Source organism: Stomoxys calcitrans, chromosome 5 (assembly GCF_963082655.1).
Source record: "Stomoxys calcitrans chromosome 5, idStoCalc2.1, whole genome shotgun sequence".
Classification (NCBI taxonomy): Eukaryota; Metazoa; Arthropoda; class Insecta; order Diptera; family Muscidae; genus Stomoxys; species Stomoxys calcitrans.
In genome coordinates this window covers 108,851,892-108,871,012 of record NC_081556.1, presented here as the reverse complement: position 1 = coordinate 108,871,012, position 19,121 = coordinate 108,851,892, and the positions used below count along the sequence as shown (strand labels likewise).

At 41.6% G+C, this 19,121-nt stretch overlaps 1 protein-coding gene across 2 annotated transcripts in view; it reads left to right on the top strand.

The window, feature by feature from the left end:
• Positions 1-19,121, top strand: part of LOC106082749 (probable beta-hexosaminidase fdl) — a 367,897-nt gene that overhangs the window by 9,476 nt on the left and 339,300 nt on the right. The window contains exon 1 of one of the 2 annotated variants that reach the window (XM_059370440.1): positions 10,268-10,486. The exons of the other annotated variant lie outside the window; for it this stretch is intronic. Within the exon in view, the coding sequence (XP_059226423.1) occupies positions 10,470-10,486 (17 nt within the window). The 5' untranslated portion in view covers positions 10,268-10,469. Of the gene's footprint in view, positions 1-10,267; positions 10,487-19,121 lie in introns of those variants that run through there. 2 annotated transcript variants of the gene reach the window in all.

Below are 19,121 nucleotides of genomic sequence, written 5' to 3'. Positions count from 1 at the left end.
ATTGACCCATTATGGGAATATGGAACTCAAATGAAAGGTATTTGAAGGTAGGAAACGAATTTAATATCCAATTTTGGGGGTACGCCCTAATTCACCCCTTATACTGAATTTTATTTCGGACTATAGCAATATGGAGCATATTTGAGTCGAAATGTTTCCCCTCAAAAGCACTTCTTATTACCCTAATTTCAAAAATACCAGGTCGCGGAGATTGGTAATGCGATTAGTTCCAAATTTTTTGCACTCTAACAATCACAACATGGTTTCTATTGTTGGGGACGGGTGCCGCGGGGACAGCCCAAAACCCGCCAAATGGATATATAGACCAATCACAGCAATATAGAGCCATGTGTTTGGGGAGCCGCCCCAAATTTATATTCATTTTCGGGACAAAGACCCTGGGGTCCACCCCACCTTCAAACACAACTTATTTACCGATCGTGCCATTATGGGACTCTTTCGAAATGTTTCTGAAAGTAGAGCGCGGAGCCGCCCCATCCCAAAATACATCCCTATTATATAAAAGCTATTTGGAGTGGATATTTGTTGATTTTCGGGACAAAGACCCTGGGGTCCACCCCACCTTCAAACACAACTTATTTACCGATCGTGCCATTATGGGACTCTTACGAAATGTTTCTGAAAGTAGAGCGCGATGGCCATTGTGACCACCCCCGAAATACCCCCTAAACCCGAAATATTTACCAATACAGTCATTTCGGGACAAAGACCCTGGGGTCCACCCCACCTTCTAACACAACTTATTTACCAATCGTGCCATTATGGGACTCTTACGAAATGTTTCTGAAAGTAGAGCGCGATGGCCATTGTGACCACCCCCGAAATACCCCCTAAACCCGAAATATTTACCAATACAGTCATATGGGACTCAAAGAAAAGGCATTTGGGAGTAAACTAAAAATTTGCCCAGGAACCGAGCAGGGGCAAACTTTTCATACATCAATGAGTGCTTTTCGATTAAAGTTGAGTTTATCAACAATAACGGACCTTTTTTAAAGCCGAGCCCGTACGGTGTGCCGCAATGCGACACCTCTTTGAGGAGAATTTTTTACATGACCATGCATGGTACCTCGCAAATGTCGCCAACATTAAGAGGGGATAACCAAATTGCAAATTTTGCCCATGAACATTTCACTAAGGAACAGGGGCAAACTCCTCACATATCAATGAGTGCAGTCCGATTCAAGTTTAAGCTCAATGATAAGGGACCTCTTTTTTATAGACGAGTCCGAACGGCGTGCCGCAGTGCGACACCTCTTTGGAGATAAGTTTTACATGGCATAGTACCTCACAAATGTTGCCAGTATTAGGGGGGGAAAACCAACGCTTTAAGATTTGTCCGAAGTTCCCCCGAGATTCGAACGCAGGCGTTCAGCGTCATAGGCGGACATAGGCTACAGTAGCACGATATCCACATTCAGGGCGAAGTGTCCCCACTCTAAATAGATATTAGAGAGTTAAAGAAGGCGCAGCGGAGCGGGCCCTGATTTCTTAACCCCTTGAAACTGCAATTTTTGCCCGATTTATCCGAAATTTGACACATAGTGTTCTGTTATGACTTCCAACATCCATGGTAAGTATTGCCTAAATCGGTCTATAATCTGATGTAGCTTCCATGTAAGCCGATCTCTCCTTAGCCTTCAACGGCCTCTAAAAGTTTAAACTTTTGCCTAATGGTGGGTTCCCAAGATTCGGCTCGGCCGAACTTACCACGTTTTTACTTATTTCATTTATTTCGCTCACCTCACCTTCAATTTGGACTTTCTTTTGTTTTCGCCTACCTCATATGTATGAATGTTGATGTAGGTCATGCATATGCATGAAACATTGGTTCGATTTGTTTTACTTTTTATCAACTTTATAAGATGTTTTCCCTCCCTCATATCTTGTCTTATCTATTTTAGTTGGCATTGACGTGCTGGTCTTTTTTTTTAATAAATAAATATAAATACCATGCTGTTTTGATCAGCTGTTGGTCTGCGATACCCCTCCGCCAACTTTCTTGACGATTGAGTAAACCAATTAACAAGATTTAATGCCGGCCGGTGTATGCGTTGTTTGTTTTGTTAAGTTCTGTTTTTTTTTTTTTTTTTTTGCTTTTATGATTAAGTTTTCTAGTAGTTTTTGTTGTTGTATTTCTTTATCTCACATGTGTTTCGTTTTACAGTCAATTTTGCACTTAGCTCTATTCACCTTTGTTGACAAACTATTTAGAGAGGTATTTAGGGCCGTGATAGTGAGAGTGGCAGTGAGAGCGAGAGCAAGAGAGGGCAAAGAAAATTACATTAGAGTTGCCATTGTGATTTTATTCGACAACATGGTGAAGCATACGCAATGACGCATATACAAGAAAAGAACTTGACCGACTTCACCGCCTGACAGAAATTGGAATGGTTTGGAGAAGGGTCCTCCTTTTTATAGCCTAGTCCGAATGGCGTGCCGCAGTGCGACACCTCTTCTTCAGCCATACCATTTTTTTACATGGCAGCCATACTATTTTTTTTACATGGCTGCCATACCATTTTTCAAATGGCATAGTTCCTCAAAAATGTCGCCAGCATTAAGAGGGGATAAAAACCGATGAACATTTTTTCTACTGTTCAAACCAGGATTCGAACCCAGACGTTTAGCGTTATAGGCGGACATGCTAACCTCTGTGCTACAGTGGCCTCCATGTGGTCTGAGGCGAGGGTGACAATTATTCGCCATGACGTCAGGTCTATCAGATTTGCGCTGCCTATCGTAAAGTCTGGTGAAATAGAGCAATTTGCCACAATCCTGGTCTAAGAATCGTCGTTAATCGTGCAGATCGGGGAGTTGTCTATACATTCCGCCAGATCCAGATCCGTATATCTCTGATTTTCCACATTTTCCGAGTGCCGTTAAATTTTTCCACGATTATGCGGTTCTCGCCCACGTGCAGTGCTCCAACATCTGATGCTCACGCAAAATTCGAACCCAGGCGTTTAGCCTCATAGGTAGACAAGCTAACCTCTGCGTTACGGTGGACTTAACGTGGTCTGAAGTGAGGGTGACAATGCTATCTTGTGATAGCAATTTGCCACAACCCTGGTTAAGGCATCATCGTTTATCGTGCAGAACAGCGAGTTGTGTATACGGTCCGCCTGATCCAGATTCGTGCCTCTCTATTTTTCCACATGGCTGAAGTGCCACATTCCATGGTGGACGTTAAAGTCTCCCATGATTCTCGCCCACGAGCAATGCTCCAACATCAGGACCTTAGCTGATGTTCACGCCATGGCCTCCATGTGGTCTGTGGCGAGGATTGCGATTATTCGCCATGTCGCCGGGTCTATCAGATTTGCGCTGACAATCGTAATGTCTGGTGAACTAGAGCAATTTGCCATAATCCTGGTTTGAGCGTCGTCGTTTATGGTGCAGATCGGGGAGTTGTCTATGCGTTTCGCCCGATCCAGATACGTACCTCTCTGGTCTACCACATGGTCAGAGAGCCAGAATTCATGGTGAACGGAAGGCTGCCATGATTATGCGGTTCTCGCCCACGAGCAACGCTCCAACATTTGATGTTTACGCCAGGATTCGAACCCAGGCGTTTAGCGTCATAGACGGACATGCTAACCTCTGCGCTACGGTGGCCTCCACGTTTTCTGAAGGGAGATCCAGATTCGTGCCTCTCTATTTTTCCACATGGCCGAAGTGCCACATTCCATGGTGGACGTTAAAGTCTCCCATGATTCTCGCCCACGAGCAATGCTCCAACATCAGGACCTTAGCTGATGTTCACGCCATGGCCTCCATGTGGTCTGAGGCGAGGATTGCGATTATTCCCCATGTCGCCGGGTCTATCAGATTTGCGCTGACAATCGTAATGTCTGGTGAACTAGAGCAATTTGCCATAATCCTGGTTTGAGCGTCGTCGTTTATGGTGCAGATCGGGGAGTTGTCTATGCGTTTTGCCCGATCCAGATACGTACCTCTCTGGTCTACCACATGGTCAGAGAGCCAGAATTCATGGTGAACGGAAGGCTGCCATGATTATGCGGTTCTCGCCCACGAGCAACGCTCCAACATTTGATGTTTACGCCAGGATTCGAACCCAGGCGTTTAGCGTCATAGACGGACATGCTAACCTCTGCGCTACGGCGGCCTCCACGTTTTCTGAAGGGAGGGCGAATGAACACGCTAAATAGTTCTAACACGGTGTTGCGTGATTTGACGGTGATCTCGTACGATTCGAGATGTTCATCCTGTAACCTCTGGTCGGTCTCAATCTACACAGATGGCTCCAAGATGGAGTCAGGGACTGGATTGGGGGTCTACTCTGATGCACTCAATATCAGTATATCTCTGAGACTGCCGGACGAGTGTACGGTCTTTCAGACAGAGTTCTGTGCCATTGCAGTGGCCGCCAGAGAAATTCTGGCAAGGGACTTACCGCCCTGAGAAACTCAGAATTTATGTGAACAGTATGGCGGCGCTCAAGGCCTTGGGGCCGAGTATGGTGGGGTCGAGATGCGTGGCGGATTGTTTGGAATCCCAGGATAGGCTCCGGGCCCACGATGTGGCGCTGACATGGGTTCCTGGCCATGAGGGAATTCCAGGGAATGAGACGGCGCACGAGTGCACCAGGGGACGTTCGTCTGCGGCGGGCGGATCAGTTTTCGGTGTTGCCTATGTGCCATTTGTCGAGCTACTGAACACGAGCTACTGAACACAGGGATGGCCAGGGCGGCGTCGGTGGCGAGGTGGGACTCGGCAGATGTTTGCCGGACTGCGAAGGCGCTATGGCCGGTCATCGACCGGAGGAGGACGAGGGAATTGCTGGCGTTCGATAAGAGGTCGATGAGTCCGGTCATAACCGGACACTGTGCCATAGGCCGCATGGCGGCGAGCATGGAGATACCGCACAATGACTTCTGTAGGAGTTGCCTCGATGAGGATGGGAAGGAGACTATTGTGTACTTGCTGTGTTCCTGTCCGGGTCTGCAGAGACGTAGGATCTCCTTTCTGGGGAGCCGTTGCTTCTGTGATCTGAATGAACTTGCAAACGTTCTCTCTCTCCTGAGGTTTGTCGAGGGAACAGGTTGGCTCCGATGGGGGGTGCCACAAGTTCCGGCGTAGGTAGATCCGTGCTTGAGTAGGGACTGGCGGTTCTTCACCCGCCGCTCGGGTTTCTCCACTCCTCCTGTCTTTTTCTTTTATTCGTGTATAACCTCTAGTACGGATTTCAGATTTTCTTTTTCTTCCCTTTTTCTCTCTCCAGGGTACCACAATGGCCCAAACTGGCCTCCGAGTGAACTCACCTTTGATGGGCGACCCATTCAATCTAACCTTACCTAACCTCTGGTCGGGTTCAGTCGTCCTGTATTGTACTGTTCGGTGGCAATGCCCATTTCACACTCGATCTCTTCATATGACGTTGTAGTCGTTACAGCTGTGAAGTCTGGAGTTGCTGTTTAACTCCGTCTCTTTGATTGCAGCAATCGTGCCTGCGTATGAAGGCCTTTATCTCCGTTATCTAATTCCGGAGGTCGTTAAAGTTGAATTGCATTAAATGAATGTCATTCTGGGCAGGGACGTTGACGTGTGTTGTCAAATTCCGGCTTTGTGTTACCTGTGGTGGAGAGGCATTAGGTGGTGTTTGTTGTGTTAGCTGAGGTAGTGAATATAGTCGTGAAGAAGATGGTGTGAGTGGAGGAGACGGTGTTGGTGAGTTTGCCGATGCGGTGTTTGTCGTGTCGGTTGTGAAGAAGATGTAGGTGGAGGTCGATTCTTGACTTGTCGGTTCTTTTATCAAGACGGCACGACTAGAGCTGGCAAAATATCGATGGCACTATCGATATTTAAAATTTTGAATGAAAATCGATTGATATTTTTCCGATGGATACTATCGCAATAGTAAATTTTTTTGGAAAACTAAACAAAAATAAGCAATCCAACACTGAATGTATTAGTGGGATGGGAGTTAGTGGATGGTTGTTGTCCAACTCCGAAACACAAAAAATTAAATCCTGATATATGCGTGTGGAAGGGGTGTAGCGTTTCCAGACCAGCTCCGTGAAGGCTGGATCGTTTCGGTATATAAAATCAATCGCAGTAGTAACTTAAACAAGTAAAAACGTGCTAAGTTCGGCCGGGCCGAATCTTGGAAACCCACCACCATGGATTCTGCTAAAAATTTATTCTACATACCAAACTTCTGTCAAACCAGCAACAATTTAAGCTTCTAGGAACCGAACAAGGATGATCGAGAGACCGGTTTACATGGGAACTATATCAGGTTATAGACTGATTTTGGACGTACTTGGCATAGTTCTTGGAAGTAATAACAAAACACTACATGCAAAATTTTAGCCAGATCGGACAAAAATTGCGGCTTTCAGGGGCTCAAGAAATCAAATCGGGAGATCGGTTTATATAGGAGGTATATCAGGTTATGGACCGATTTGGACCGTTATTGGAAGTCATAACAAAACACTACATGCAAAATTTCAGCCAAATCGTACAAAAATTGCGGCTTCTAGGGGCTAAAGAAGTAAAAACGGTTATAGGCAAAATTTCAGCCAAATCGGACAAAAATTTCTGCTTGTAAAGGCTCAGGAAGTCAAATCGGCCGATTGGTTTATACGGGAGCTATACCAGGTTATAGACCGATTTGAACCGTAGTTGACACAGTTGTTGAAAATTATAACGGATCACTGCATGTAAAATTTCAGCCAAATCGGACAAAAATTACGGCTTTCATGGGCTCAAGAAGTCAAATCTGGAGATCGGTTTATATGAGAGCTATATGTAAATCTGAACCGATATGTCCCAATTGCAAACCCCATCGATCTACATCGATATTAATTATCTATGCAAAATTTCAAGCGGCTGGCTTTACGCGTTCGACCTCTATCGTGATTTCGACAGAGGAACGGATGGTCGTATGGTGGAACGAATGTTTGGACGGACGGACATGGTTAGATGGACGGATGGACATGGTTCAGAAAGACGAGACGATCAAGAATATATATACTTTATGTGGTCTTAGACGAATATTTCAAGGTGTTACAAACAGAATGACTAGATTAGTATACCACCATCCTATGGTGGTGGTATACTAAATATGTTGTCGTTTCAATTGGTAACACTTTGTGTCAACTAACCTGTATACACTTTATAGGGTTTGTATTTCCAAGTGCTTTAAAAGTAATAACTAGATTAGCATACCCCCATCCTATGGTGGTGGGTGGATAAAAACAAAAGCTGGAAAGGTCTTTTGTGTACGTCTGTATAAATTGCACCTCTGGCAACCCTAATTCGCATAGAAAACAATACCTTGCATAATGTATGGATGTATGTACATTAGGGTGGGGCGATTTGAACATCTTTAGAGGCCCTTCTCGTATTCGATTCTCGGGATTGTATTGAGCAAAAAAATTCCACTGGATCATACGTATACAGTGAAAACGGAGCCTTCCGATTTTGACTTGCAGTTTTTTCTCTGATTTTAGTCACGTTGTTATACCCTTCACCACTACTTTGGTGGCCACCGTAGCGCAGAGGTTAGCATGTCCGCCTTTGACGCTGAACGCCTGGGTTCGAATCCTGGCGAGACCATCAGAAAAAATTTTCAGCGTTGGTTTTCCCCTCCTAATCCTGGCAATATTTGTGAGGTACTATGCCATGTTAAACTTCTCTCCAAAGAGATGTCGCACTGCGGCACGCCGTTCGGACTCGGCTATAAAAAGGAGGCCCCTTATCATTGAGCTAAAATTTGAATCGGACTGCATTCATTGATATGTAAGAAGTTTGCCCCAGTTCCTTAGTGGAATGTTCATGGGCAAAAATTGCATTTTACCACTACTCTGGTATAGGGTATTATAACTTAGTGAATTTGTTTGTAACACCCAGAAGGACTCAGAATCACTTGCTGATTCGATTAGCTCTGTCCATCTGTCTGTCCGTCTGTCCATATTAATTTGCGTACAAAGAACAGGTAGCAATTTTCATCCGATCGTCTTCGAATTTGGCGCAAGCATTTGCTTGAGCCTTGAGACGAATCCTATTAAAATTGCAAAAAATCGGTTCAGATTTGGATATAGCTCCCATATATATGTTCGTCCGATTTGGACTAAAATTGTAATTATATCGTCATTTGTAAGCCATTTCTCCCGAAATTTTTCACGGTGCGTTCTCTTATAAGTCTCGACATTATTGGTGATTTTCATAGAAATCGGTTAAGATTTAGCTCCCATATATATGTTCGCCCGTTTTGGACTAAAACTGCAATTATGTCGTCATTTGTAAACCGATTCTCATAAAATTTTGTACGGAGGGTTCTTTTATAAGTCTCGACATTATTGGTGAATTTCCTAGAAATCGGTTCAGATTTAGAAATAGCTCCCATATATATATATATATATATATATGTTCGTCCGATTTGGACTAAAACTGCAATTACATCGTCATTTGTAAACCGATTCTCATGAAATTTTGCACCAGTGATTCTCTTATAAGTCTCGACACTATTGGTGAACTTCATATAAATCGGTTCAGATTTAGATATAGCTCCCATATATATGTTCGTCCAATTTGGACTAAAATTGCAATTAAATCGTAATTTGAAACCCGATTCTCACGAAATTTTGCACTAGCGATTCTCTTAAGAGCCTCGACATTATTAGCGAATTTCATAGAAATCGGTTGAGATTTAGATATAGCTCCCATATATATGTTTGTCCGATTTGGACTAAAATTGCAATTAAATCGTCATTTGTAAACCGATTTTCACGAAATTTTGCTCGAGGGATTTTCTTATAAGTCTCGAAATTATTGGCGAATTTCACGAAAATCGGTTCAGATTTAGATATAGCTCCCATATATATGTTCGTCCGATTTGGACTAGTATTGCAATAATTTGGTCATTTGTTAACCGATTCACACGATAATTGGCACACAGGATTATCTTATGACTCCCCGTATTGCTATTGAATTTAATAGAAATCGGTTCAGATTTAGATATAGCTCTCATATATAATTTCGTCCGATTGTGAATAATACTCAATAATTTAGTAATTTGTTATCCGATCTTCACAAAATTTGGCACGAAGGTTTCTCTTACAACTCTGAAGGTTTAACGAAGGTTTCTCTTATAACTCTGAAGGTTTCACGAAGGTTTCTCTTATAATGCTTCTGATGACTGATGAATTTCATAGAAATTTGTTCAGTTTTAGATATACGTCCCATATATATGCGTCTTCCGATTTTCACTTTTAAGGCCTTTGCTAACCCATTTATCAATCGATATACTCAAAAATTTGCACAACGATTCACTCTATGGCCCCTATAATATGCACGCATTTTTATCGGTTTTCTACATTTTAAATTTAAAATTCGACGACTTAGCCTGTGGTGTAGGATATCAAAAAGTCGGCTTCGCCAGACTTTGGCCAGTCCTTACTTGTTTTGGATATTTTGGCCTATAACAGCCAAACCATTGAGATTTTCGATCCAATACTAAGGCAAAAATTGTAGCCAAGGCGATAGTTAAGAACTCTCTAGTACATTGCAAAAGCATTGGAACGCTCCTTCAGGCAGTTTTGGTCTTGTGGAAGTGCAAATTTTTCGTGAAAATATTTTTAAATTTCTATGAACAACTGGCACTTTGACAAGGGCAAAACCGCCTGAAGGTGCATTCCAATGGTTTTGCGATGTTCTAGAGAGTTCTTAACTATTGTCTAGGCTACAATTTTTGCCTAAGTATTAGATCGAAAATTTTGATGGTTTAGCTGTTATAGGCCAAAATATTCAAAAAACTTGACCAAAGGCTGAGAAAAAACTGCTAGTCAAAATCTGGAGGCTCGATTTTCACCGTAGACGTACGATATGACCCAGTGGACATTTTTGCCCAGTACAATCCCAAGAATCAGAACCGCAAAGGGTCCACTAAAATTTTTTGCCTCCCATTATAATCGGCCCACCCTAATATACATATGTATGTGAGTACATGTTTGTGCAAATGTACGCGTAATTACATTATAGATATTCTATGCTAATGATTGCCCATCGGAGTGGGTTGCCGAAGAAGGGTTTCGTCTCTTGTCCATCTTTATCTTATTAGTTGCCTGTCTACATGCTTTGAATTCATTGGCTTTTATTTTTGTAGTGCTTAATTGTGTCTCAATTTTTTCACCATTCATGTGCATAGATGGATGGGACTACGTACTCAGTTGCATTTTTACATTTGTTAAGACCGGGGCTTGCGGTGTTTACCCATATTTACGCTCATCTTTCCTTCGTTCGTTCGTACTCTTTGATTTCCGTTAAGATTTTGACATTTAAAAAAGAGGATATTGCACGCAGCAATGATAATTAAATAAATTAGTGGCAAAAAAGCGAAACACGTAAAAACACAATTCTATACTGGGCAATAAAGATTTTGCAAAGGAATTTTAGCTGAAGCTGTATAAAAATAGAATTAAATGCCTAAATTGCGACGGTACGAGTGGTTTGTAAATTTATTTTGCCATAGAGCATTATCATGTGTTTTAATTTTTTCGAGGAAATTTTGCCGGCAACTAAAAGCCTTGAGAAATATAAAATGTTTTATCTTCCTGGAAATTGGTAGCTGTAGCATGGGTTTATTGTAAGGATAAGAGTGGAATATCTTTGCGAGAAACAAATCTTATAGCAACTCTGCTACATTTCCCTCCACTGTTGAACTTTGGTCGTTTAATGTAAAAGTCACATTTTAATGTAAAAGTCACTTCGGTTATTGTAATACTTTTAGGAACTTCCTCTTTACGCGAAAATTCAAAGATTCTTTTAAGCAAAAATGCTTCATTTACAGCATAATATGATTTTTTACACGATACAATAATTCGTGTTGGTTTTGTTTGTACTTGTGTCACTTTCATTTGGCAGAGTGTTAAGCTGAAACGAAGTATGACGTAAGCGTAAAAAAAACAAACAAAAAAGTGTTAAGTTCGGCCGGGCCGAACTTTGGATACCCACCACCTCGGGTATATATATTGGGTTGCCCAAAAAGTAATTGCGGATTTTTTAAAAGAAAGTAAATGCATTTTTAATAAAACTTAGAATGAACTTTAATCAAATATACTTTTTTACACTTTTTTTCTAAAGCAAACTAAATGTAGCAGCTGATAACTGACAGAAGAAAGAATGCAATTACAGAGTCACAAGCTGTGAAAAAATTTGTCAACGCCGACTATATGAAAAATCCGCAATTACTTTTTGGGCAACCCAATATAAACCACCTTTCGACATAATCCGGTTAAAAATTAATTATTTATGCCCCCATAGCAGCTTTATAGAAATATAATCCGATTTGGACCAAATTCGGCACTGACATTTAGTACAAGTCATTGTTTAATTTTGTAGAACAAAATATTGGCCTTTTTGTTAGCCACATCCAAATATAGAACGATCTGAACCATATAAGACACGTATGTCGAAAAACCTAAGATAAGTCAGCAAAATCGGATTATAAATGTGCCTTCTATGGGGCACATAAAGACAGAGAGATCGGTCTATATGGCAGCTATATCCAAATCTAGACCGATCTAGGCCAAATTCAAGACGGATGTCGAAGGGCCTAACACCACTCACTGTCCCAAATTTCGGCGACATCGCACAATAAATGCGCTTTTTATGGGCCCAAAACCTTATATCGAGGGATCGGTCTATATGGCAGCTATATCCAAATTTGGACCGATCTGAGCCAAAGTGAAGAAAATGTTGAAAGGCCTAACAAAACTCACTGTTCCAAATTTCGACGACATCGGACAATAAATGTGCCTTTGATGGGCCTAAAACCTTAAATCGAGAGATCGGTCTATATGGCAGCTATATCCAAATCTGTACCAAATTGAAGAAGAATGTTGAACGGCCTTACTCAACTCACTGTCCCAAATTTCGACGAAATCGGACAATAAATGCGCCATTTATGGGCCCAAGACCTTAAATCGGCGGATCGGTCAATATGGCAGCTATATCCAAATCTGGACCAAATTGAAAGGGGATGTCAAAGGGCCTAACACAACTCACTGTTTCAAATTTCGACGAAATCGGATAATAAATGTGCCTTTTATGGGCCCAAGACCTTAAATCGAGTGATCGGTCTATATGGCAGCTATATCGAAATCTGGACCGATCTGGACCAAATTGAAGAAGGATGTCGAAGGGCCTAACACAACTCACTGTCTCAAATTTGATCAAAATCGGATAATAACTGCGCCTTTTATGGGCCCAAGACCTTAAATCGAGAGATCGGTCTATATGGCATCTATATATCCAAATCTGGACCATTCGGAGCCAAATTGAAGAAGGATGTCGACTGGTCACTTTCCCAAATTTGAGCAAAATCGCATAATAAATGTGGCTTTTATGGGCCTAAGAACCTAAATCGGCGGATCGTTCTATATGGGGGCTATATCAAGATATAGTCCGATATAGCCCATCTTCGAACTTAACCTGCTTACAGACAAAGAACAAAGAATCTGTGCAAAGTTTCAGCCCAATATCTCTATTTTTAAATCCTGTAGCGTGATTTCAACAGACAGACGGACGGACATGGCCAGATCGTCTTAGATTTTTACTACCATCAAATATATACTTTATAGCGTGGGGAATGGATATTTCGATGTGTTGCAAACGGAATGAAAAAATGAATATACCCCCATCCTTCGGTGGTGGGTATAATAAGGATGACTTTCCAGGGTTAAGCCAAAAATGTCTCGTTTACAGCAAAATATGATTTGTTAATTGGCTATGTCAGAACATTTGTCCTATTAGCCAAACTTAGAATAGCTTTCCAAGTGCCTCGATATTCTGCGCTGCTTCTAAAATCTCTTACACCAAGTTTCGAGATGTCTTTAACCACCTTATAATTCCATCGGGATTTTGGTCGTCCCGGTTTGCGTGTACCACAGTGATGGCCTTCAAAAGACTTCTTCGCTGGACATTCTGACAACATGATCTAGCCAACGCAACTACGCTAACGTCGTTACACAGCTCATAAAGTTTTACGAAGAAACATTCTCTCAAACACTCCAAACACTGCTTTCACATGTATCAGTATCAGTGGGAGGCCTTGTCGAGGGGAGGCCTTGTTTCTCAACTGCTTGCTTAATCCAAAGTAGCATCTGTTTGCCAGTATTATTCTTCGATTTCTTTCAAAGCTGGTGTCATTCGTTTCGGTTACGTCAATGCCGAGGTAGATAAAGTTGCTGACTATCTTAAAGTTGTGGTTCACAGCTTTCTCCATTTTCTTTATCTGCTCGGGTGTACAAGGTGGGGGTTGATACCATATATTTGGTCTTATCTCCATTTACTGCCAAACTCACTTTCACTGATTCTCTTTCGATTCTTTCAAAGGCTGCAGTTACTACTTCCGGTGACCTAATCATGATATCGATGTTATCGGCATAGCATGTGTTTTCTTGTGCCATGTCTATTCTCGTCTGCATCTCGTACACTGAAAAAAAAAAATGGCCCAAAATTTAAAAATTTTTATTATTCGCAGGATTTCAGCAATGAAAAATAAGGATGCTATCTTTAAATTTAATTTCCTACTTACTTACGGACATGACCATCTGTTTAAAATTTAAGTCGCTAATTGTGTCTCACTTTACTTCATAGTTCACTGCCCAATTATTATTTTTTGACTTAATTTAATTGAAGGGCATAATTTTATTCTATATACCAAACTTCTGGCAACCCATAACAATTAAAGCTTCTAGGAACCGAAAAAGGAGAGAGATCGGAGACCGAAGAAATCCATTCGGCAGATCGGTTTACATGGGAGCTATGCCAGGTTATAAACCGATTTGGACCGTACTTTGTACAGTTATTTGCAGTCGTAATAGAACACTAAATAAACATAATTATTAAGTTAATTTTTGAAAAAATCGGCGGGGATGACTCAGAATTAATTCACTTCTTATCGTTTCTATGTATTCTTTAAATATGCAGAAATTAGCCAAGGAGGGCAAGTGCGCAAGGATGCTGCAAGAAGTCACATTGCTTCAAATTTCAGGAAAAAGGGCGTAAGTTCTGATATTGCCCGTAACTGCCTGGTGCGATTGTAAGGGAACCTCTTCAGAACTTCGTAAATTTTGGATAGGAAATGCGGCTTTTGTGCATTCAATGTTGTTCATTGAAATCGGGGCAAAAATACGAACTCAAGATTTCTAGTCGGGAGACCGTTATAAAGGGTGCTATATCAAGATATAGGCCTTCTTTGAAATTACGGCTGTAGAGTGATTTCAACAAACAGACGGACGGACTGGACCAGATCCTGTTTGAATAACGACAATCTCGTACTTTGTAGCGTTGACAATGTATAATTTAATGTGTTCCAAATGGACAGGCAAAATGGCCAACTCTTCGGTGGTGGGTATAAAAACATATACCCAATTATTGGCTTGTAGAACATTTTATAGGTTTTGGTCGGGTTTGGGTATAAAAACATATACCCAATTATTGGCTTGTAGAACATTTTATAGGGTTTTGGTCGGGTTTGGTAGGATTTTTCTCAAAATTTTGGTAGGAACAATTTTGAGAGGCAACAATGGTAACGATTCGCATTATCTTTGAAGAAGTACGGTCCAATGATGCCACCAGCCCATAAACCGCATCAAACTGTGGCTTTTTCTAGATGCATTCTCTTGTAATGCTTCTGGCTGACCAAAATTGAAAATTCAGCTTATCTACATACCCATTGAGCCAAAAATAAGAAAAAAACTAAGTAAGAGCGTGCTAATCTCGACCGGGCCGCATCTTCACCATAGATCACATTTATCGAGTTCTTTGCGCGGCATCTTATTTGAGGCAAACAAAGAATAATGGATAATAATTGTTATGCTATTGGAGCTTTATCAAGTTATAGTGCGATTCGGACCATAAACGAATTGAATGTTGAAGATCATAGTAAAAGTCATTGGATAATATGTCAGTCCATTCGGATAAGAATTGCGCCTTGTAGGGGCTCAAGAAGCATAATGGGGGGATCGGTTAACATGACAGCTGTATCAGGCTATAGATCGATTCGGACCATATTGGACACGTATGTTGAAAATCATGGGAGACGCCGTTGTACAAAATTTTATCCAAATCGGATAAGAATACGTCCTCTAGAGGCTTAAGAAGTCAAAATCCCAGTTCGGTTTATATGGTAGCTATATCAAGTTATAAACTGATTTGAACCATACTTGGCACAGTTGTTAAAAGTCATAACAAAACACTTCATGCTAAATTTCACCCAAATTGGATGAGAATTGCGCCCTCTAGAGGCTTAAGACGTAAAGATCCAAAATCGGTTTATATGGCAGCTATATCAGGTTATAAACCGATATGAACCATACTTGGTACAGTTGTTGGAAGTCATAACAAAACTTCATGTAAAATTTCAGACTAATCGGACGAGAATTGTGCCCTCTAGTGGCTCAAGAAGTCAACATCCAAGATCGGTTTATATGGCAACTATATCAAAACATAGACCGATATCCCCCATTAACAATGCCAACCGACAAAGTATTTGTGCAAAATTTCAAACGCTTACTCCTTCGAAAGTTATCGTGGCTAGATCGACTTTAAATGTCATGACGATCAAGTATATATGTACTTAATGGGGCCTTAGACGAATATTTCGAGGTGTTACAAACGGAATGACGAAATTATTATCCAATGGTGGAGGGTATAATGAGCAAAAATGCGCGCGCGATGAACTTTCTAAACAGAGCACGAATTTTGAAAATATTGGGTTGCCCAAAAAGTAATTGCGGATTTTTTAAAAGAAAGTAAATGCATTTTTAATAAAACTTAGAATGAACTTTAATCAAATATACTTTTTTTACACTTTTTTTCTAAAGCAAATAAAAAGTAACAGCTGATAACTGACAGAAGAAAGAATGCAGTTACAGAGTGACAAGCTGGGAAAAAACCCAATAAAATTCAATAATTTGCAAGCATTGCACAGTGGGATGGGTACAAAAATAAGTGAAAATAAGTATGCCATTTTGAAACGGATAGAGATACCTTCAAATTGAACATGGTTATAGCCGAGGTGTTATCCAGTTTATATGCAATGTCAGGGCCCTAGTGGTCCCAGGGGCCACCGTAGCGCAGAGGTTAGCATGTCCGCCTATGACGCTGAACGCCTGGGTTTGAATCCTGGCGGTGGTTTTCCCCTCCTAATGCTGGCAACATTTGTGAGGTACTATGCCATGTAAAACTTCTCCCCAAAGAGGTGTCGCACTGTGGCACGCCGTTCGGACTCGGCTACAAAAAGGAGGCCCCTTATCATTGAGCTTAAACTTGTATCGGACTGCACTCATATAAAAATTATCCTTTATATACTTTATGGGGTCTTAGATATATATATTTCGTAGTGTTACAAATGAAATGACTAGAGTAGTATATGCCAATCCTATGGTGGTGATTATAAAAAATTAAACATTTAAAGACGTTCCTATTTGCAAGGCTATTTTCCGTCTTTAACTACGGTTTTCTGGTGTTTTGTCCAAAGGTCAATTTCCTAACTTTTGGTGATATTTTAACCTTCATGTTAGATTTGGCGCAGTGTAAATATCTGGTCTGGGGTAGATTCACCAGGTCTAAAGCCACATTGATAGGGCCCAATTATCTCATTGACTGTAGGTTTTAATCTTCACACAGTACACTCGAGAATATCTTGTTTGCCTTGGGGAGGAGACTTATTCCTCTGTAGTTGGCACATTCCATCATTTCTCCTTTCTTGTGTACGGGACATAGTATGCTGAGGTTCCAATCATCGGGTATGCATTCTTTTAGCCAAATTGAGCAGACAAGCTGACGCATAAGCTTTATGTTTGTTGTTCCAAAGTATTATTAAAGGCCATTTTTTAAATATAAAAAATATTTTTCTTACGAGTGCAAAGATAGCATTTTCAAGATCGACAAGGGCATTTCACAATCAAGGTGACACTTTGAATTGATAAGCCATGCTGTTTTATCTTATTTGGATACCATGTATACCGTTTTAAGTCGGTTGAAATTATTATTTTATGAGTGGCATAAACGTTTTAAGGATGTAATGGTGAGGTATAAACATTTGAAAAAAAGATAACGCATTAATTTCGGCCTTGCTGAACATTGAATATCCACCACCATGGATATAATTAGGTAAGGTTAGGTTGGGCAACCCGGTAGCCGAGTTGGTAGCGAGCTTGGATTATCAGTGCAGTGGTCGTGGGTTCCATTCCCGCCAGAAGCCTTGGTCTGTCGCTACTGTGGTATCACAATGGACTTAAAATTGTTTAAGTGAGTCTGTAAAGGACTGTCACTCTTACTTAACCTAACCTTGGTGAGGTTGAAAAAAGGGTGCGCATGTCAATCCACCCCATGCCACTATAAACCTAAGCCAGTAATTGGCTTGTTGTGCGCTATAAATTAAAAAAATAATAATAAAAAAAGTAACCTCGAAAAAGAAAATCTATGTTAGGAATTCCCTGCTAATTACAAAATCTTTAATTGTATTCCATGCCACGTCCCTAAATTGGTTCATGTCTGGTATTGTGCCGGTATCTGTTGGACGCGAAAGCCGGGCAATGGCAAAGGAAATGCTTCAACGTCTCATCAAATTCCCCACATGCCCTATACATGCTCTCAATTGCCGCACCGATTTTACATAAGTGATTTTACATACAGTAATAGCCTCGTCTTCTCACAATCTGGAACCCCCCATAGGATTGTCGCCTTCCTATCGACCGTTTCACTGCTCCACAGGGTTGCAAGCGCATTCGTCGCCCACGCCCTTAACTCGGACTGCGTCGACCCGAAAGTCTTCGGGTTAACCAAGTTTATTGATGGCAGTCCTCTGGCCCTCATCGCCAAATCGTCTGCCATTTCATTCACCCTTACTCCGTTATGGCCCGACACCCAAACGATGCGGATTTTGTCACCCTTAAAGAAGGCATTAATCTTCTTACACTGGTTGTTATTGCCCTTATGGCAATTTTACTGTCCGTAAAGATGTTCACACTAGACGTTCTCGCGTTAGCACTAAACCACGCTTTCTGTGATCCCCTCAATTTCCGCCTGCAGGACCGTATTATGGTCAGGCAGTCTAAAACAGATCTCAGTCCCTAAGTTCTCAGGCCCACTCTGTCCTCTAGCTTTGATCCATCTGTGTAACATGATCCGTCAGATGGCTATACTAGGGTTCCGTCAATCCCAGACTGTGCCGCTGGCAGCAGTGCCTCGGACTCGACCACAAGATTCATCTCAGGTATCCGATCGGAAACCTCTTCCCTTCCTTCAAGTTTTCCTATCGTCGCCTCGATTATACCGCGCATGTATGAGCTGCTCCTATACTCAATCCATTCTTCCACCGTCTTAAGTCTCATAGCCGCAGTGGCTGCCTCACACTTGATCTGTATGACAATGCGACGGATATCTACAATAGTCTCCAGTGCCCTAGTGGGCGTGGTCCTCATGGCTCCGCCTATTCCAAGACAACATGTTCTCTGAACCTGTTGTATGGTCTCTAGGTTGCACTTTTTCTCCATAGCAGTCCACCAAACTACTGAGGCGTAAGTAAGTATTGGCCCAATCACGCTCCTGTAGAGCCAGTAGACTATCGTCGGATTCAGGCCTCATATCGAGCCTAAGACCCGTCTACATAGTGCTTAACATCTGTGAGCTTTCTCAGTACTCTCATGAATGTGACAATTCAGTTTCCTGTCCAAGATCACACCTAAGTATTTGACCTTGCCAGATATCGAAATCGTTTCCTAGAGGAAACATGGCGCGTTAAATTGGTCCACCTTCGTCTTCCTCGTGAACAGGCATATTTCAGACTTTTCTGGGTTAACATTGAGATTTCTGGTTCTAGCCCAGTCATATGCCATATGCAAGACCCTTTCGGGCCTTCTACATAGCTGGTTCGGATCCTTACCGCTAAGTAGTGTTATGACATCGTCCGCGTAGCAGTCAACCTCCGTAATAGGTCATCCTCAGTCAACATCTGTAATATGTCATCCTCAGTCAACATCCGTAATAAGTCATCCTCAGTCAACATCCGTAATAGGTCATCCTCAGTCAACATCCGTAATAGGTCATTTATGGTGGTCACC